Here is a 22,722-nt window from a genome sequence, read left to right as displayed (position 1 = left end):
AAACAGCTGCCAATGTCATTAGCAAACAGAACACAGAGTAAAGCTCCTAAGATACTTTCCTGAGATACACCAGAAGTTGCTTTAAAGGGGATAGCAGAAACGCCCTCGATTGAGTCACGCAGCATCTATTACCTAAATAGGAATTCAGCCCATTCTTTCAGCCACAGTTAGAATAATTCGCTGGAATATCACAACCAATAGAACAATGAGCTTTAATGCGACATATACACAGATTAGATGCAAACATCCCAGGTCTGAAAGTATTCCATGCATTACCAGCTGGTGGTAGCAGAGGAAGAGTAAGACTTCTTTTGCGTTGGATAGAACAGTTCGGGAAATACTTGACTTCACTTGGTGCGCCCAACTGACGCCGGTTAACACGAGAAAGAAACTACCACCGGATTTTGTTAAACTTGGTCAAAATCGTTTAAGCGGTTATCGCACAATCATGAAGAGAAAAAGAGGTTTTGATGAGAATTCCTAAAAGAATATTCATCGGCAAGTGTTGGATTAATACCAAGTGCAAACTAAGTCCCGACTCTTGAACAGATGCACAGCAATTGAATAGAATAATTGAAGGTTTACACTGCGACCAAAGGCATATTATGCAATCTACTCATCACAAAAGCTCATCCAAATAAAATTCACTATGTAAACCTAAGGTGAAGCTGGGTTGGTTGTGCCTTTCTTCTAACCGTCCAGGTCGAGATGTCTATTCCTTCTTCTCGCTATGAGGGTTGATCGCAATAAATGACAATAATCGATGGACTATATTCAGAGCCTACATAGTAGGGCGGGTCGATTTAAAAATCGCTCATTGCTCTGTGAAAATCGTATTCTAGGGATCAAAATAAGAAACTTTGCCGAAGGAACCATACCTCTAAAACGAATTCTGATATCCCCCAATTTGGGTTGAACGTAAAATCCCACTTTGACCCATTTAGAGTGCTCCAATCGAGTCCAAATGTATTACCGACCCCCACTAACTTTGGACGGCCGACCCACCCATGGCAGTGGCACACCCCCTGGAACTTCTCTGGGGGGTTCCCCATACAATCCTTTCAAAATATCACCATTTTTGGCCTTTACATGAGAAAAGAAACTAAAAAGTTCGACCCAAATTGGGGGACATCAGAATTCGTTTTAGAGGTATGGTTCCTTCGGCAAAGTTTCTTATTTTGATCCCTAAAATATGATTTTCACAGAGCAATAGGCGATTTTTTTGCCTCCCCACAAATCGACCCGGCCTACTTCATAGAGGAATAAAATTTTGTGTTTGTTGCAGAGTCTATTTGTGAAATAGCCCTGTTTGTGTTTTATGCCAGACATCTTTGGACTGGAATTATTTAATTTTTATTTATACACTTACACTTATTACGACCGGGGTGCACAGGTCCTTCTCCCGTCCTCAAACTAAAAAACTATGAAAAACATGCTTCAGTTATTTATTATTTTAAAATACGTAGTTCTTTGAACTTTGGTAAATCCGAATTATTTTTAAATTTTCATCCACCTTAACCACTTTATGGCTTACAACTTCCACTGAGGTCAACTTTTGCTAGTGTAAAGCGACACAAACACAACCTTTCTATTAAGTCTTAAATTTATCGTCCCGTGAACACTACCGGAGTTTCCTTTGAATGAATAAATGAATGAAATTGAGGTTTGCACTTCAGCCTCATGGTCTTTTGTGCGCTCTATTCATCACAGCACCTCATCCAAAGCTTGTTCCCTTATTAAACTTAAGATAGAAATGGATTAGGTTGAGCGGATGTGCCTTTTTTCTCGCTGCAATTGGCTAAGATGTCTCAACATTTTCCGCGCTATAACATCATATTCAAGAAGAAAGTGTGTTGGAGTCCCCGAAATGATGGGAGTCAGTGAACTATACCCCAATGTCAAACAGAAGACTGCGCAATCTGCAGTGAGCTGTGAGAATGCCTGTGGGTATCCTCAGTTATGTAGCAGCTTCCCAAAAGTAAATAAAACTCCAATGTAATTTATACGGCATTTTTACATATTTTATCTTTAATTTTGTTATCATAATTTTGATTTTCTTTGGCTTAGTTTTAAAATAATTGCAGTCAGTAAATTAATATTTTTCATTTTTGGCATAATTTGTTTGGCAAGCCTTAGAATAGAAAGCAGAGTCTCTCACTAAGTGATAATAATTAACATTAGATTTTACATATCTACATAAATACAGCATAATTACTTACAATTACATACATACATATATGTACATATATTCACTTATACATATTTATATATATACATCTTCAATTATTGTGCACACTTATCCATAGAATCAATTAACTAGGATACCAGAAACTTCAAATATTCACTTTATGACCTAAGTTAAAATATCAAATCAAGCATGAAAACAAATTCCCAACATATTCGAATATTTACAATTGCAACGTTCAAGTAGGTATGCTTGTGTGTGCATGCATTTAATTGACAGCACCGTTAAGCCTTAAGGTGCAGTTTCACAAAAATTTCTGAACCTAGCAAGATCAGCACACATCTACACACTTACACAAGGTGGCACAAAATTAATCATCCGATGAGGTTTTTAAATACCTTTTTTATTAAATAAAAAAATTATTTCGAGAGATGGGAATCTTTATTTTACGCGCTCCGTTGCTTATCTGTTTGTCTGTCTGCAGCTGAGTATTTCACAGATGCTAAATATGTTTGACCCATTTGCACAAATTATAAATCTTCCGATAGGATGATTAATTTTGCGCCACCCTGTACCACAAATTTTTCCCAGAAATCACATTTTAGTCAGCATTCTTCTTCCGTGCTTCTCCTCTCCTTTATGCCTGCTTTCTTCATTATTTGTTCAGCATTCCGTCGGTACCCGTTTTACTCGTATGTTCTTCACGTTTTTGATACTTTCGCATTTCTAATATTTGCAACAATCGCTGTTGCATCTTGCAATTTTATGAGTGCGAATGACTAAGATGATGTGCGCCAAGTGGATGGAAGTAGGGTCCATAGGGTGGATAGGGCACGGCATGTGTGTAAAGCAGACTGCTGGCATAGGCGCCTGGTCCGAAACCTGCCCCACCCGGTGGTGGTGGAATCGTCGGACTGTTCACATCCATGCCTGGGTTTTGTTTCTTCCATTTGGTGCGTCGATTTTGAAACCAGATTTTAACCTGAAAGTGAAGCGAGTGATTTAGATTAGAAGTTTGAAATGTGTGTAAAGGTTTTGAAGTTTTAAAGGTGATTATATCTGTTGGTTAACTAAGGTGGGTGACTAGTTAACCACGGTGCAAAATAAGAAGATAAAATCCTCAACTTTTTTTTTGATATTTTAATACGCTAATGTAAAGCTACTCAAATCCATTGAAAACGAACGATCTGGCGAACAGTAAATTTGTATACGAGTAGATCTGCGTAATAGAGCGTTGATAACACAGATACACATAAAATGTATACCATAAACAAATGTTGTGGCGTGCTGAATCCGAATTTCTCACTTTCAATTTAGCAATAGAAATAACTGAGGGATATCAGATATAAATGATTAGGTGTTTCACAAAGTGTCTTTTTATATTATGTCTTAATATTTGCAAAGGTTAAATAAATGTTTAGAGACTTGAGACCACAACCAACTATATTTTAGCTGTGTGTAAATTCATTGCATGAGTGGTACTGTATTTTAGGAAGCCCCTAAAACCCAGTTTCAGCCGTTTGAAATATACGAACAAGCAGTAGTTGGCAAAATGAAGTTGTCATCGAGCAAAAGCAAAAAATTGCATAGCAAGGATTGCAGGAATATGTGAGACCGGCGCTATGAGCACAATTCTAACAGCGGTAATAGAAAGACGTCTGAACTGGTCCCCAATCAAATTACGAGTAGTGGTAAAAAACGTATCCAAAAGATCTGCACAAAGACTGAGGATGACTGGACAATTCTCAAAAATGCTTTTTGGTCACAGTAACGTACAGGAAATAAACGGAAGGACAGATTACGTTATTTCTCTAGTAAACTTTGGCAAGAGACTTGATTTTATAATATAACAGAATGGCTGGCAGAAGGGCTTAGAATCCGATCGCCAAGTTTACGATTTCTTTACAGATGGATCGAACATGACGGAAGGAGTAGGAGCGGCTAACTTCTGTCCGCAGTTTGATCTCCAACAGTCTTTCAAACCTCCTAATTACTGCAGTATATTTCAAGCTAAGATCTATGCTGTAACCGAAACACCTAAGTTAGCGTTGGAATTTACTCCGCTCGACACTCGCCCAAACATCTTCATCGATAGTCAAGCTGCTGTTAAGGCAATAATGGCTGTAATGACTAGCTCGGAATGCGTACAACACTGTAGATCCAAATTGGATGAGCACTGCAAGAATAGACTAGTTACAATTTATTGGGTACCAGATCAAAACGGAATAGAGGGAAATGCGAAAGTTGACGAGTTTGCTAAGGTAGGCGGCTCCCGCTTGCCTAAGTTGAATACGTCGGACAAATATCACTCTCACCATCAGTTTTCAAGTCGGCACTAGACGAGGCACTAATTCTGGAAGCCTCTGCCTCCTTGAGGATTGCAAAAATAATGCTATGAACATGCAACACGGAAATAACCAACTTTTTTTTATCACTCGCAAGGAACGAGTGTAAAATATTGGTTTGAGTACTGACGGGGCATTGTCTCACTCCATATCACACAGCTAAAATGCGATTGGTCCAGAACGACGCGTGTAACTTATGCGAAGAAGAATCGGGGACGTTAGAACAACTCCTTTGTCATTGCTTTGCTTTAAGCAGAACTCGTTACAACTGCCTGGGATTGGTATACTTTTTAACTCTGCAGGATAATGCTGACAAAAGTTTAAGTTGTTTATTAAAACTCGCCTGTGTTGAATACGACTCCCGCAACATTGGTAACACTATGGATCCTTGAGTTCTATTCAGATCAGCCAGATATACCTAACCTAACCCTGCGTGGAATATAATTCACTAGCGTCTAAAATTCATTCATACAGGACCGGCACGGGCATCAGCTGTCTGTTAAATGGCTAAATGACAGTCCAGAGTATTGTTTACAAGCGCGCGGAAGCATTTTGTCGAGAATAAACGTGAAAGAAGAAAACCATGTATTTCAAAACTTATAGTGTAATTGCATTATATTTGGCTGGAAAATTACAACCAGTGATTGTTCGTGAGCTTGAGCGCCTTAAAGTAAATAAAGTTGTTGTTTATCGCACCATTACTCGTTGCATTGATACTGGTAGCATCGCGAAACGTCAGGGAGGTGGTCATCAAAAGACTGCAACGTCACGTGAAATGGTTCAAAAAATGAAAAAGCGACTTGAGCGAAATCCCCGACAAAGTGTCAATCAAATGGCGAAAGCACTGAAAATATCTGACCGTAGTATCCGCCGCATACTGAAAAATGATCTCAAAGTCAAGCCTTACAAGATCCAAAATGCGCATGATCTTACACCAAAACAGCGGCAAGTCAGACTTGAGAGAGTGAAGGAATTGCTTCGCTTGCCCGAAAGAGGTTAATTTCTGAACACTGAGTTTTCTAACGAGCCAATTTTGCAAATTGAGCAATTCAGAAACTCCCAAAACGATAGGGTTCATTTGACCGACCGTTCATACTTTGTTTCATATCTCAACTGAGGAACATTACTGGATAGCCAAACTGTTTCTCATGTTAACTTTCTTTTACAAAATAACTGACTTTCGAGGCATCTTAAAATACTTAGTACTTGAACAACTTGTTTTTGGGTATAAATCCTTGAATCTACAGGTACATGACTTGACTTAAAGGCTTTATCTTGTGGGGGTTAACAATTTTTTGGCTCAAATTCTGAAAGGTAATCATCGCAACTATATACCAGTACTTATATAAATAATACATATAAAGATATATTAATCTTCTTTTCACTTCTTTCCTTTTTTGCTTTCGCATACTCTGTTTTTTGTACCCACCTGCGTTTCGGTGAGGCTGAGACTCAGCGCTAAATTAAGACGTTCGCAAACGCTCAAATAACGCGTCGTCTTGAATTTATTCTCCAACGATACCAGCTGTTCATAGGTGAAGGCGGTACGTGCACGCCTTGGCTTAGAGCCGCCGCCACTACCACCTTGTGATTTGCCATCGCCATTACGACTGCCACCCTTCTTTGAATCCGTCTCGCTGGCGTGGTCATCAATGTCACTACTCATGCCATCATCACACATATCATCCTGATCCATGTCATTGAGGTCGTGAGCTGTAAAATACAAACAGAAGACAAAAACAAAATAAGATATACTGTAGCGTAAAATGAGTATTTCATAAAAAAAGGACACAGCAAATGTAAAATGAATAAAAGGGAAAATAAGTGGAAAAGATTTAAAACGGCCTAAAAATCGCTGCAAATCGTATAAACGAGAGAATTAACATTTTGAAAGGCATTTAGCATTTGAAACCATCAATCATTCACGCCACCTAACGCCCACTCCAGGCCTTTGGCACTGTTGCAATACAAACTTTTGCCGGGGGTGGCGGAGATGTACGTTTGTCTGCTAACGGCCATTTTCCTGGCCGGCCCTTGGTGGCGCAGCGTTTGATGAAGGTAAAATGCCGCAATTCGAAATAGTCATTTGATGAAATCAATCACCGACGCATTGCTCAATGACAACAATAACATAAAAGTGTACCGACAGCAAAAACAAAAACAAAAACCAAGAAAACAGTCTCAATGCTGGTAAAACAAATGGAAGTGAGAGCAACAGCTTCAGCATTACAGAATTAATTGGAAAAGCCAATACAAGCAATCGCACAGCTACACGCACACGCGCACACCTCCATACGTATTTAGTTAGTGCATGGGTGTTTGCGTGTTTTTGTATAAACACTCGCATATGAGCAAGTGAAGTGCTATTCTGCTATCTGTTGCTACATAAGGACATCCATGTTTATTTAGGTGTAATTCCAAGGGTGTGGGTGTTTGTAGCAGTGCGCATCCATAACAGTTACTTTCCGAAATCATTCGCAATACCAGAATGTGCCAATCAAAATTCAATTAAAATGCTCATCCGCTCCCACACCTCGCTCACTGCTCTTAGCAGCATGTTTGCATGTGTGACTTGTGTGTGTGCATGTACATACATGTGTATGTATGTATGCATGTATGTACAGTGTGTTCGAATGCAATGTTTGACATGCTTTCAAATGTTACTGTTTTTGTTCATTTATTGAAAAAATATACAATAGTTTACATTTTCATAAAAATACCCACACTAGTAAAGAGCTACCACTAAATATTTTAACCTTGGTAAACCTCTTACCGAAAAGCGCAAAGTGCTTCAAAAAGTGATGATATGATGAAGTTTGCATATGACCTTTGAAAATTTATGAGTGCCATACTTTGAATGCACTTAATCGGGTAGAGAAACACTGGAAATTGACATTTAGGAAGTCGAGCCAAGAACCACTGAGAGATTTGGTAACTCATAAAACACTTAGGCTAAACAGTCCACTTTATTTAACGCTCTGGAAGGTGAAAGTGTAGATAGTCAAGGAGGAAAGGAAAGAAGCAACAGTAGGAAAAGATAGGTAGATAGACCTGTGAGAATTTTCCAGATTATTTGGTAGATCTGAAAATATCCTCTAGTTTGAGAGAACGAATGTTACTCGTTCGCAAGACATCCAAACCATTTGCGAGAACACTCCCAGAGAAAATGTACAGCGCTTTTCGTCTCCTTTAATCAAGATAGACAAATCGGCTCCTCAATGATTCCATTGGTGGTGATATGTATGGATTGTGTAATGTAATAATGCCGACCATCAATCGAACGTGTTTTCTTCCAAGTTTTAGAAGAAAGTTCGAAAATTTCTGTTCCGGTTTATCACAAAACCGGCTGGACCATCGCTCTTATTGAAAATTCCATGGATTCCAAGGAATTTCATTCCTTTGAACACCATAGTGCCCTGGAACCCATATTAGTACAAGCTTATTCTGTCTTGCTTAAGTTTCTTCTTGAATTAAGCTTCTTCTTACATTCTTGAACAACCTTTGAGGTTCGCTTTGCGTTCTCCGGAACATTTAGTGCAGCCTGACTGAAAGATTCATTCCAATCTGTTTCCGTAGAGAAATGCTTAGTGAGAATAAAATACCAGGCTTCAACATAAAATCCTAGAATACATCGAGGAAATGAGTGATTTTATTTAAAATAATAAGAAGTTTCCGGGAAAATCTATAAAATGGAATTCGAAATTTTCAGACAACTTTTTGACGCATTTGAACAAGCCCTGAGATCTTTGTGAGCTCAATCCAAGATTAATCCCACTCCAGCTAATAGACGATAATGCAACGCTTCGTCGGACAGTAGTTGAGAGTGAAGTTCTACCAAAAAGCGAAATTATTTCGTTGCATAATTTATCTCCTTGCGACTATTATCTCTTCTCGAAGCTGCATTTGAGGATGAAAGGAAAAAAGCGTCATTATTCGATTGAAGTCGTCAAGCCGTTCTGAGCACCATCCATAACAGCATTCTTATCATCAACATAATAAATTCCTTTTGTACCGAATGGTACAGAGCTAAAAAATGCACAGATCACTTGTTCGATGACCTGCGAAAGCGAGCAAAATTGTATAGCGATGCACAGGGTCCAAAATAAGCGCTGAAAGTGTATGAATTTGTAAAAAATGGGATTTGGTTTCAGAGTAAGAGAGTATCTAGTGTAAATTATAGTTTCAAACATTTCAAAAAAATTACGAAATATTGAAATAGTAACATCAAAATTCCTAACTCTTAATCACTTTTTTAGTATTTTTTTATGAAACAATTTGGAGCACTTTCAGTTTTATTATATCTGCAATATGGTACAGTTTGGAAGCAGAAATTTAGATTCTTTCTTTCAGGTTCCCCTATTTTTATCCATAATGGGGTGCTTAAAAATTATATGTGAAAAGTTACAATGAAATATTCACTGCTGTGCTGATGAACTGGTTTGACTGGAGCTCCTGGAGACAGTTTCATCGCAAAACGAGAGGATTGGCGTTCTCTTGAGAACCTGTGGTCTACTCTTGAAAAAATTATCCTCGCGTCAACTCAGTGACCGCTGAGTTAGTGTGCAAATGTGTAAAGTCACGAAATCCTTCTGACAACTGGTAGATCGGGGCGCTCGAAGGAGCTTCTAAGGCTAACAAAGCCTCAGCTCTTGAATTTGGTAGGTATTCTTACTGCACATTATCCGTTAGGTGTGAGACTTGGGATTGCTTCAAGTCATTTCTGCAGAAACTGTCTGGAGGATAAGGTGGAATTATCTCAGCACCTTGTTCTCAGTCTCAATCTTGTTCTCAGCCGACCTACTCTCGTTGAGCAAATATTTAGACATCAACGCTTTAACTTTTTTGCTACACCTGCGTAATATTGGTGAAATTCTCCAGCAGCTTGAAGCGGTTAATACGAACGTAATTAGCCACTACTGGTCGTCTTCTTTTAATCCGAAACCTTTTACCACCTACTTGGTTCTTTTCCTTCTGTTTTTTCCTCCCGCAAGGCTGTAAGCAAGATGATATCAGAAGAACGGCGGATTTGATTTCTTTCTTTGGCTCGGATTGGGGATTGGCAAAATGAGTTGTTTATTAGCACTACATTTTAATTTGAAGACCGTGCCGGCATATTTTTGTGAAAATTAATTTTAATAAGAAGAAAATAAATAAATATCCTATAAACTGTGTTTTGAAACGCGAATGGACTATTTATTCTAGTCCCGAATCATGCCGTTGGGGTTGTAAGCAATTATGTGGAGAGTTGTCCATCTATCCATACGAATAATTCATATATCTGATAATGTACCCATATCCCTCTTCGGCCATTTTGCGAATAATCACGGCAAGTTCTATTGGCTCCTGTATATATTCAGATATTTTATTTTTGCATGCACTTGCCTATGAAGGCCTACGTCAGGGCGTTGCACTGCATGCTGGAAAATCATGGCTGGAGATAAAGGAGTTAGCTAAAAATCGAACTTGGTTCAGATTTTTCACTATGGGCCTATGCTCCCCAGGAGTTAGAAGGAAATGATGATGATGATGCACTTGCATTTATGAAAAACAAAATGCATTAAACCCATTAAACGATTTTATTTAAATTTTTCAAACCAATCGTCGGCTATGATCCGAAAATAAGTTACTTCTGTCAAAGTGAATTCAGGCTTAGCAAATATCATCTGACTTTGACAGTCTGAATAACAAAACCAAAAACAAAACTCATGTGAATTTTGTTTTTGTATTATTGCTACAATTCACATTTATTCAAGGTGTTGGCACTAGACCAACAACAATATTTTGTACAAAGTATTGGCAAAGTGGAAAAAAATAATAAAATCGCCTTGTTTCATTCTGGGTTGACAGCCACATGTACACTGAAAGAAAAAACCCCAAATCAGCTGATTCACCTACACCACCTTTAATAGATTCGCCTTGTATTGCTACGGGTATCACCTTGAATATATTCGCCTTGGCTGTGAGCGAAAAACTATAAAGTTGAATGTCCAACAAATTTCTAAGAAATCTTATTAAAATTTTAAAGTTACTTTATCGATTTGCGATTTTGTTAGCATAAGCACTATTCTCCTGTTTTTCTTTATTATTTATTTATTGATGTAAAAATTAATCAAAAAAAAAAAACAAATTGTCTAAAAAAAAAAACAAACAGACTAATACAGATGTTTTAGAAAACAACATAATAATCTTAAACCATAAGAAAAAAATATAACAAAAAAAAACTATTTTTAAAGTAATTAAGAATTTGAATGAAAGAGTGTTTAGAAGAGGCAAAATGAGTCCCAAAAATTTGTAAATAGTATTGAATTCAATTTTGAGCTCTTATGACGGGTGTATTTCTTGCATACAGACTTCTGCAGAGAAACAAATCTAAATTACGAAGCGCTTTAGATAAGGTATTAAGTTAAACTTGATCCAGAAGGGAGGGGCAATCCACAACACCTTGAATAATATTGGGTAGTCGAAAAAGTCTTTTCGTATTTTGTCAATAGATGTCGTTGGAGTGATCTATCTCCAGTGCTACCAATCACATTGTGTCATATCATATGGTGTTAGAAAGGTGACATTTTAAGCTTCATTTAACCAAAAAAAAATTAAATTCGGAGAAGTTAAAAAAAAGTAATAGCTGTTCAAAAATGAGTAAAAATAATGAACAAATTCGCTATATTTTGAAATTTTTCTATAAAAAAGGGAAGAATGCCACGCAAGTCACCAATAAAATTTGTGAAGTTTACGGAGACGATGCTGTATCAGTTCGTGTAGCACAACAATGGTTCGCTTGCTTGTGTTCTGGAAATTTCGATGTGAAAGATGCGCCTCGCTCCGGTCGAACTATCGTTGAAGAAGTCGATGAAATTATGGAAAAGATTGACCAGGACCGTCACATCGCCAAGGCCCTAAACATTCATAATCAAACGGTTTTGAACCATTTAAAAAGGGCTGGTTACAAAAAGAAGCTCAATGTTTGGGTACCACATGAATTGTCTGTGAAAAATTTAATGGACCTAATTAACATCTGCGATTCTTTGCTGAAACGAAATCAAATCGAATCATTTCTGAAGCGAATGGTAACAGAAGACGAAAAGTGGATCAAATACGACAATAATGTGCGAAAAAGATCATGGTGGAAGGGTGGTGAAGCTCAACAAATGGTCGCAAAGCCAGGATTAACGCCTCGAAAGGTTATGCTGTATGTTTGGTGGGATTGGAAAGGAATCATCCACTATGAGCTGATCCAGCCTGCTCGAACGATTGATTCTATACTTTGCTGTCAACAACTGATGAGATTGAAGCAAGCAATCGAAAAAAAACGGCCAGAACTGATCAGCAGAAACGGCGTCGTCTTCCATCAGGACAATGCTAGGCCACACACATCTTTGATGACTCGGCAAAAACTGGGAGAGCTTGGCTGTGAAGTTTTGATGCATCCACCATTTGTTTCGGTCAATGCAGAACTCCCTTAATGGAGTAAAGTTGGCTTCAAGAGAAGCCTGTGAAAATTACTTGTCGCAGTTTTTCGCCGAGAAACCACAAAAGTTTTATACTGATGGATTAATGTCTCTAGAAAAAAAATGGCAAAAGGTGGTCGAACAAAATGGTACATATTTGGTTTAATAAAGTTCATTATAAATATAAAAAAATGAATTGAAGTTTGATTAGAAATACGAAAAGACTTTTTCGACTACCCAATATCACAGACGAAAAATAAAGGCGAAAAAGGTCGCCTGGACTGCAGGGATATCAAATTGAGGCCATGGGGTAATGAAAACGAAGGGAATCTAGAGCAAAGCCAATGAGAACTTAATAGGTATATTAATTTCTTTACATTTTTAAAAAGCGTTTGCCCCCGATTTGTATTGCTTGTATTGAATATAAACCATAATTCTTTTCAATGAATTAATAAAAAAAATTAGCATTGCCACATTTGATCGATTTTTGTTTAAGTTTTTAAAACGTGTTTACTCACGATTTATACGGTTTTTATTGGAATAAAAACTCTATTTCTTTTATTTTCTTAACAAAAAAGCAAAAAAAAATATTATTGCAAGCACGGCCAAAATAGCTGTACGATTTTCAGTGACACTCACTGTATGTAGACACATACAGGGTTGGCCATATTAAACTGACCCATGTGATTATTAAAAAAATATGGAAAAAAAAAATTTTTTTGTGTTTCATTGTGAAAAACATTTAATTTAGTTCAAGGAGATTCGTTTACATCACTTTTTGAATATGATATCGCGCAAGTGGTCGCCCTTAGCTCGTATAGCGTAATGTGCCCGTTTTTCGGCGTTTTCCATAGTTTTGGCCAGCGTCTCGGCCGATATGGCGGCTATTTCCCGTCGGATATTGGCCTTAAGTGCGCCTAGTGTCTTTGGCTTGTTGACGTAAATCTTAGATTTCAAATAGCCCCAAAGAAAAAAGTCCGGTGGCGTCAAATCCGGTGATCGTGGCGGCCAGTCAAAATCGCCGCTTTTTGATATCAAACGGCCAGGGAACAAAGTCTTCAATAAGTTGACGGTGGCTCGTGCTGTGTGTGGTGGTGCGCCATCTTGCTGAAACCAGAAGTGCTCCATACCATTTTCACGAACAATCGGCATCACAAAATAGGTTATCATGGCCCGATAACGCTCTTGATTGACGGTCAATGGTTGGTGTTGACCATTTTCAAAGAAGAACGGCTCAATGACCATATCAGCGCAAATGCCACACCAGACTGTAACTTTTTGGTCGTGAAGAGGTACCTCTTCAATAATTTGAGGGTTTTCAGTGGCGTAGAAACGGCAATTTTGCTTATTTACGGTTCCGTTCAAGGAGAAATGGGCCTCATCACTCATAATGATTTGATGCCAAAAATCCTCATCAGTTTGGGCCATTCGGACGACAAAATTGGCATATTCCAAGCGACGAGGCTTGTCGGCCGGCAACAGTTGTTGATTTAGTTGTATTTTGTACGGGAATATCCCCAAATCCAAATGAATGATACGTCGTAGAGTGGTCCGAGGGATGTCCAACTGAGCAGAACGACGATTACCTGACGTTCGCGGCGATGACTCGATACTGGCTCGTACGGCCGCGATATTTTCGTTAGATCGTCTTGGCCGCTTTTTATTTGGACGTCGGGTATTAGCCACAGTGCTGGAAGACAAAAATCTTTTGTGCATTTGCTTGATTGCGCTCTTTGACGGCGCACTTTTCACTTTATTTTTTTTTCTCCACGCACGTTGCGTTTTTACAATCGAGAAGGAATTTTGAATGTACAGCTGAACAATTTCAGCGCGTTCTATTGGGGTGTACTGTTTCATGGTATAAATCTCCTTCGACTGACGCTTCCAACGCGGTATGTCATTAGCTGATCTGAAATTACAGTAAAAAGTTATAGGGTTACTCAATGGGTCAGTTTAATATGGCCAACCCTGTATGCATGTGTGTTTATGGATGAGTGGGTGTTGCCGTTTGCTCATCAAGTGTATTTGAGCACTTCCGTTTGCGTGTCTTTCAATTAATCACAAATCATTGATACTTTCGTAACAAAATTTATTGCCAATCAGGGTTGCTAACTGTTCGCTTTACACGCGCGCGTGCGTGTGTGTGTATGTGATTAACAAATATCGTAGTCTCCGTGCTTTGCGCAATATTGTGCAATATGCCAGTATTACGTATTGTTTACAAACAAAAGCACTAAATTGATAACAAATTTCTTCACATGCACACATACGTCGATATTTATCCAACTCAAACATGTGCAGGCATTATTATAATTAATTTCTTATTTAGCTTGCAAGAGGCAAAAAGGTAATTACATTTGCTCGTCTAATAACTCAGAAGAGATAGAGGCACTTGCCCACCGTAATATGAGAAAATTATTTGCAATTAATATGAAAATGTATCAGATTCTTAAGTATAATTGCAATAAGCTGAATATACCAGTAATTACATACATACATTGCTTTGTATTTGTGTTTTGAATCGATTGCGCCAATAAAGGGGGTGATTATTGATTAAGAAAAGCGAATAACTTGCAACAATTTGTAGATCCAAAAGCCGAAATTTTAAGTAGGACTGGAACAAGGAATGATTGATGATGATTCAATCTGCGCACTAAAACAGATGTTGCAATGCAATTGAAATTTGAAAAAATGTAACTGTGCCAAGCCTACTCTTGGGTAAATAAGTACGTGTATATCTATAACGACTTGATAAAATTTAGTATACCTTTTGCTATCCACCTCATTCATTTACTTCTATTTACAGAGTGAATCTTAGAGGCCACCTAGTAAGTCGAGTGTAGGTCAAGAAATTGAATAATTGAATAAACTTAATTAAAGATTGAAAAACTTACTCTATAAGGAGTATTTGTATGCTGTATGCAGTGTCTTTTTTTTTTGGGTCATACGGTATTTGGAAAGTGAAAGCGCTTTCCCCCTGAACAACTTCTGCGGAGTAAAATTAATTACTGTACGCTTCAACTGCGTTGAGAAATATTGCAAACTTATTTCCAAAATCAAGGTTATGTAGCCCAAACCGTGCATTTATTGAAAAGAAGTCAATATCATTTTTTCTGACGGTGCGCATTTTCATCGCGGCAACTACACTCGTGGCCACGCAAAGCTTATGACTTCGCTTTTTCACTTTTTTCCCATTTACTGCGGTTTAACTTACCAAATCTTTCTAAAAATGAAAACATTTACAAAATAGAAAATAATGCTTCATAAATGAACATTTTCTGAGCAAAAATTATTAATTTTTAACTATGAAGATAATTTTCCCGTTATACGAACATACGAATTTTTATTATGTATTCAAATTTTTTCAATATCTGAGTAAGTTTTGCGTTTGTTTTTGATATAAAAAACTGTTAAAAATTTTGATACTATAAGTGCTCTAATACAGTCTACATTAGGGCGGGTCGATTTAAAAATCGCTCATTGCTCTGTAAAAATCGCTCATTGCCCATACAATCATTTCAAAATATCACCATTTTTGGTCTTTACATGAAAAAAGAAACTAAAAAGTTCAACCCAAATTGGGGAGCATCAGAATTCGTTTTATAGGTATGGTTCCTTCGGCAAAGTTTCTTATTTTGATCCCTAGACTATGATTTTCACAGAGCAATGGGCGATTTTTTTGCCTCCCCACAAATCGACCCGGCCTAGTTTACATATCGCACCCTAAATACAAAAGGGTCACAACTCAAAATGTACTTCTGCTCAAATATGAACGAGGCTTTATCAATAAAACGGTCCGCGGATGACATATGGCAAAAATAAATTTTTTGTTTTTTGGTAGGGCTGTTACAAGCTTACATGGCAAATTTCAGCGTGATATGTCACATAATTTGTTTATGATATGTCAGAAGAAAATAATCGCCTTTTTTCTTGTAACTTCAAGATATATTTCGTTCTGTTTTTGGCTGCGTAATAGTCCCACTCAAGGGCTACGACGCCAATGCTAACTCAAGTTAGTGTTGTTCGAAACTTTCCCGTAAACGCAACCAAACTAAAATGAGTGTGAAGTAGGCGAATCGTTTTGAGGCACGCATTCGAAAGGGCCGAAATTATCTTAAGCCGCGGCTGCAAAAGTGATTAAAAAAATCAAAAAAAGTTTGTTGTGATGTGGAATCAGCGGTATAATGAGCACAAAAATGTTGATGACTTTCCCGAGCGCGGCTTGAAGCAAGTGACGACTAAAAAGCGCGATAAAGTGATCGTCCAACTTTTTAAGCGGGACCCTTCTTTGCGACTACGCCAAGCATGCACAATTCTTGCTAAAGAGGGAATAAGATGTGAGTATCAACACCATCGAATGACGACTGAAGGTGACGACTGAGACGCACATATCCTACCGTCTCACATCATCAAAACCACTGCTCTCAGAAACACACATTGAGAAACAACAAAACAAGAAAATGGCGTCACAGTAATGGACTGGCCGTCCCAGTACCCACACGCCAACCCCATTGAAAATGTGTGGGGAATTAAGAACACGCATCTTTCCGGAAAGCCAGTCCACGATTTAAAGTATACCGAGAAGTTGGTAGGCTATACTCGGCCACAATGTAGACTACACGGCTTATTGAGTGATTGCAACTCGTAGTTTTGTACGGTAGCCACCCTTTTTCCCGAATCCTATTTCCCGAAATCCTTTTTCCCGAAAACCGGTTGGCCGACAGATGTTTGTCCCGAATCTAATTCCCCGACAGCATCATCCAGACTTATATTCAGCTTTTAAAGAATTCCAAAAAGAACAGGCGGATGTCGAAATTATGATAGCTGAACTTAGTTTGGGGCGATCTGTAAAGCGGCACCAAAAAACAAAAAATGGATAGAAGTCCAAAATCGCTTGCGGTCCATTGTTTTACAATACGAAGAATACAAAATTTTTGGCACTGAATTAGATTCAGAAAAAATATCTGTCGGGATACTGGTTGTCGTGACACGAGTTGTCGGGAAAAGAGACGGGAATCGTTTTGTATATACTTTAAAGCAAGAAAAAAAGTAAATATATATCTTTTATACAAGTACTTATTGAATAATCGGGGTTCTTTCTGACACAGACTGAAACATTATGACCCGGACAGATATTGAAATGACGATGTTTTCAAGAATTTCGTTTTGAATTTCCTGTTCCCATATTTTGTTAAGCACTTTTTTCAGTTTTGCCTTAAAGTTTGGTCTGTGTTGAGCCACTTGATACTCAATCGAGTTAAAGTCGAAAGAATTTCCTGATCATACCATGCATCATTCTGAAGTCTGCAAGCATTTTTGCACTTGTAAGAAAAGATGTCGCCATTTTGGATAACACTTTCTTAACCACAAATTTCCTTATTTGTTTATCGTTTATTAAATGTACATAGTATGAAAATTTACCGGTTTAGCCCGGTGACATGGTGCGGAGTCGTCCTGGAAGATGACCTCAGATGTATGCCCATATTGTTCTTCTACGACGGGAACGATAAAATTGCAAACAACTTCTCCATACTTTTGGGGAGTTGATCATTCCAGCGATAAGGAGTAAAGGACACCCCTTATAGAAACAAAAGCAAGCCCAAACCATTTGGCTTTCAGGATGCTTAACCGTTCTGGTCACACAGTTTTCTTTAAAGTGTTCCCTCGACCGACATACGGTAAATGGCCTTTGTAGAGCAAATTAAATCTGCATTCATCCGACTACACTACTGTTTTCCACTAACCGTTTTACAATAAAAGGCGCATCCACCAATTATACAAATATATGTACATATATAAGTATACTGGTATGGACTAAAAGAATCAAATAATGTAGTTTGCAAACTAATGGCTTAATTATTATTTTCTGAAACATTTACTTCCAGTCTTCTTATTTATAATTTATACCCCAATTGTAGAGATCTTTGATTTCTACTATCATTCCTCCCTAATAAACAATTCTGATTAAGAAAACTCTGATTTAAAATCCAAAAGCTAGTGATAACAGATTTTTTGTTCCTTCGCTTTCTTTTTTTAAGGCAGCAACCCGAGTTTATTGCCTTTTATTTCTTTTTTAAACTGTTAGTGTGTTTAAAACATGATTTCAGGCTGTTGGAACCTAGTCGCATTGTTTTTTAGCTCGATGAGAACTGCCGATATCAATAACTATGGTTTGACAGCTGAGATTGGCAAACTGTGTCGAGGGCACAAAGGGCAACAACAAGCTTCGTCCATTCGCTTTTGTTGGATGCCAGCCACTTTAGTTCATTTGAACTTTTGTTTGTCCTTGCATTTCCGTTTCTAAGGTTCTTCTTCGGGTTAGTGACGGTCGGCCTCTGCGTTGGCTACCTGGCGGGTTCCAATCAATCGCATTATGGGTGATATCGTTCGGATATCTTCTTAAAATGTGTCTAAGCCACCCCCATACCTTTTGAGTATTTCCATTAGCATTGTAGTTTGGTTCATAGCAGCCCATAAGTTTTGCTTGGATATGGTGTTGGGCCAGAAGATGCTAAGTACTGTACGGAGGTAACGGTTCACAATTACATGTAAGCGCTGCAAGTGGGAGGCCGCATAACTCCAAGTTTCATAGCCGTGTAATGGGGTGAATTTGAAATTTATTTAATATTTAAGTTTAATATTTTAATTTTGGCGTTACGAGTGATCATAGAGGATTTCCAGACATCTTTAAGAGAGCCAAAAGCCTGTTTCGCTTTGCTTATGCGATTGGTAATATCTTCTTCTGAACCTTCGCTTGAAGATATAAAGCTACCCAAGTAGCAAAATGAGCTAACTTTTTCAAACTCAGTACCGTCGATGTTAAATTTGTGTGTACGCAGTACCTTTCTTTTACCGATATTTATTTCGAGGCATGTTTCTTTTACTAGCGTTAGTTTTCTCGACATATCATTAAAGGTGTGTGTCATAAGGTGTATGCCGTCGGCATAATCGAGATCTTTGAGGCGTCTATTCAGTTCCCATGTGATGCCATATGTTTCGTGCGTTGCTTTGCTCATAACACAGTCTAGCACAATGCTAAAAAGGAGTGGTGACAACATGCAGTCTTGTCGAATGACAGTCGCGAGTTTGTTGGATTACTCAGCTCTTTTTTATGCCTCGCACGGCAATTTACGTTAGAGTACAGAGCTGTTATGAACTTAATAAGCTTAGCTTGGACTGCTTACAGTACTACAGATTGAAAGTTGAAAGTCGACGATTAGACAGAGAGGGATTTGCCACTCTACAGATTGCTCAACTGTTGACGTGGCCGACGCATTATCGGCCTGGTCGTATTTATTGGACTCATTGAACCATATAATTTGTAACCTAGTAAAAGATATATGCCGAATATCATATTCAAAAAATAAATGCCGCGATATATGACCGAAAACTGTGGTGAGGTTTTTCATCGTAATTTGAAACGTTATTATTTTCTCTCCATTTCATTTAACCCGTCTTACTTAGCATTAATTTTTAAATACCTCAAAAACTTTATTAAATAAAAATGGCACTTGTACTCTATATTGGTTGCTTGGCCGATCTCCTTCGCCAGAAAACTTAATTGGAACCTTCTAAAACACGTAAATTTGAAAGTAATAAAAAACCATCACAAACCCCTTTAAAGTAAATTGCCCTCAAAAATTAGTCTCTTCTAAGACCGCTAATCCACCTAACAAGCGCGACAACGGTAATACATAATTACTTAGTAGACTGATCGGCAACTCACTTACCTATGAAAAAGAAATGCAAAATTTTGGCCGTAAACTTTTCGTGTTAACAAATTAACTACACGACAAAACAATTTAAAATGCCAAAACAAACTGACAATCTGACATGAAGCGCCCAAAGGCGTCTTGTAACCCTTTGCTACCCCAAGGCGACAGCTAAGCCACTTTACATTGCGCATCCAAGCATACAGCATAGACAGGAAGGCAGGCAGGCGTTCAGGTTTTATATGAACTATACAGCGAAAATTGGATTGACGCAAATCAACTCATTCGTGGCAAATCGGGAAAAGGCTCAGCGACAAAGCGGCTGAGCAGTAGTACTGCGACACCGTCGTTAGGGGAAAAGAAAGGCGAAGAAAATCTGTCAACCCTAATCAAAGTGTGACCAAATAGACTGCTTTGAGCCTGATAGACTTTACGTGCCAAAGCGATTTTTGCGAGGTGTGAGCTGGTGCGTGTGTTTGTGTGTGTATAACCTTGCATTTTATTCTTCTATTTCCATACCTATAATAGTAATTTGTATGTATGTTTCCGCATATACATTTGTAAAAGCCCTTCCAGCCGCAAAAGCGTACCACCAATACAATTTTCCGCTGCCGTTCGAAAATACTCCACTCAATCTGGAATGCATGAACAAATCTGGTAATTGGCCAACATCATTGGCCGTGTTTGCATGTAATTAGGTTAGGTGTAGGTGTGGGTATCGGCAGCAGCGCCTAAAAGTAGGCAAACACACACATACAAACACACGCCCATTTACTTTACATTAGTGTAGTGAAAGCAAAGCGCTTTTCACCTCATCTCAGCGCGCTGCTCCAGCTGAAGTCCAACAGACAACATACGAAAATACTCACGTCCGTGCAAACATTGCTCGAGTGCATGCTGCAATAATAATAACAGCAACAACAACTACAGAAACATGATATGCACTTACACTTGTATGCTGACATGGCCTTATATGCATACATAAGTGTGTGCGCTATACAAACAGACATAACATCGCGGTAATTAATCAGAAAATTAACATCAACGCTTCATTTAATATTTAAGGTTTGTTGACGGACACGACGGCGGCAACTGCAACAGCAACAGCAGCAACAATCGCAACAGCAATAGGATCTACTACAACTACTCGCATAAAGGTGGCATCGCTGCTGCAGCGCTTTCTGCACGTGGGTCGTGGAGCAAAGAGGAAGCGCAGCGGTGGTTGCATTTTCCTGAAAATGTTGGTTTGTTTTATCAGTATTTGACGGTTGTGGCGAATAAGCTGCCGTCATACCTAGACGTACTGACTCAACATACACATACACAAATGCAAGTCCAACATAATGGCGACCGCAAAGCAAACAAGCTGCATAAATAGATTTTCTTTTATGATGGCTGTCTGACTCGCATACTCGTCGATAGATAAGCAGTATTGTTGAAGTACAGTTGATGGGGATTTCAGCAGGCGCAGTAGGGCAGTAATATTCGTAAGTGGCGAGCTTTTGTGGCAAATGGTTAGCAGGTAAAAATAAGCAAGCGCAAAACTGAACAGTAAAATTGCCGTATTGCCATTTTTATTTCTTGGTACTTCATTGCAAACATTTCTAAATAAAAATGGCTGCATTTTGTTTATGAAAAAAAAAAATAATGTATTCACTGAGCAGTGAGCACTGAGTCAAAGTCTTTTGTTTGAACTCTAGCCACAGAAAGGCTTGCGTGTTCAGTTGAGGTTGCTCAAATTTAAATGCGTGTTTTTCAAATTTATTTCACACATAAATATAATTTTTTTTGTTTTTTTTGTCGGACCCAACTAGCCAGTGCATCATCCAGACAACAAAAAGTCCATTATACGGCACTCGGATTCTCTTTTTAATTTTCTTTAAATCTACCCTACCTCCAAATAAAACTGAGTAGATCTCGAATTGCCAAGGAGATCGCTTCTTAGCATCAGTGCCAAAGACCTCAAACCCGATTCGTCGGTCGGACTTAACAGGTAGCATCAGTTTTGTCCATCTTCAGCCTCTCGCAGCCTGCCAAGCTCGCTTGTGGCTTAGAGTAACCCGTTTGCTCACCGCTCTGGGCCAAAGAAGTTGGCCTCAGTTTATTATCCGCGACATCTACGTCTCCCGGTATCCATGTCAGCATCAGGATATTATATCTACCGACATAGTTCAGCCTGGCTTTACAGGACTCAACTAACGATGAAGTAGTTGGAGGGCTGTCACTGCAAACCCATACAGATCTGCCTCTCCATCTGTTTTGCACAACAAAGTTCATTGCTTCTTGACACAAATGGGTATATTCCAAGAGCAAAGTGTAGTTTTGTCCCGCTGGATACCGCTAAGACACCAGAGCCGGAACCATCCTTGGTTCTGAAGCCATCCGTGAAAATGCAAAAACAGTGTTTGGCGGGGTCATTTTCAGAGTTTGATCACAATTGAGCCTCTGGCAGCAACACACTGTATTTCTTTTCAAGTACGACTCCTGAATGCATGGAATCAAGGCGCATAGGAGAGACTTTTTGGATCGAAGTCCATGCCTTCTCTGTTGTCCAATGCCGGACAGGAGCCGTACCAATTTACATTGTGTTTTAACCTGCAGACGGCCTTTAAGAGCTCTTCTTGGATGAAAGCAACAAGTGGTGGTAGACTAACCAAAGCATCTTATGCCGAGCGTGAAGTAGTCGGAAAAGCTCCAGTGCAACAGGTGGCCACAGTGCGTTGTAATCTCCATATAGTCCTCCTGACTCTCACGAGAGAGAGTCTAATCATCCAGACCACTGATGCATAGGTGGAAATAGGTCTTATCATATCTGTGGAAATCCAGCCAAAGACACCTTTGCCCTTGCAGGAGGTTGTCAGTGCCTTGGATGTCTTTGTTTCAACGTGTGACTTCCAAAGGAGTTTACTATGATTTTGCACAAATGGTTTTGAGCTGTTTTATGGTCGATCTTTAGCTCCTGGGCGATGCTACGACTACTAACAGGCCGATCAACTTCGAATATTTATGTGACTTTATCGATATTTAAGATA

The 22,722-nt window shown here is 38.7% G+C and overlaps 1 protein-coding gene across 1 annotated transcript in view; it reads right to left on the bottom strand.

Moving 5' to 3' along the window:
- Positions 1-2,294: 2,294 nt before the first annotated feature.
- LOC129236291 (homeobox protein slou) overlaps positions 2,295-22,722 on the bottom strand; it is a 57,363-nt gene continuing 36,935 nt past the window's right edge. Inside the window, exons 3-4 of the mRNA XM_054870591.1 lie at positions 5,960-6,243; positions 2,295-3,167 (exon numbers count right to left, since the gene is read on the bottom strand). Of these exons, the coding sequence (XP_054726566.1) occupies positions 2,949-3,167; positions 5,960-6,243 (503 nt within the window). The 3' untranslated portion in view covers positions 2,295-2,948. The remainder of the gene's footprint in view (positions 3,168-5,959; positions 6,244-22,722) is intronic.

The sequence above is a fragment of the Anastrepha obliqua genome, chromosome 1 (assembly GCF_027943255.1).
Source record: "Anastrepha obliqua isolate idAnaObli1 chromosome 1, idAnaObli1_1.0, whole genome shotgun sequence".
NCBI lineage: Eukaryota > Metazoa > Arthropoda > Insecta > Diptera > Tephritidae > Anastrepha > Anastrepha obliqua.
This window is presented reverse-complemented; position numbering and strand designations above follow the sequence as displayed.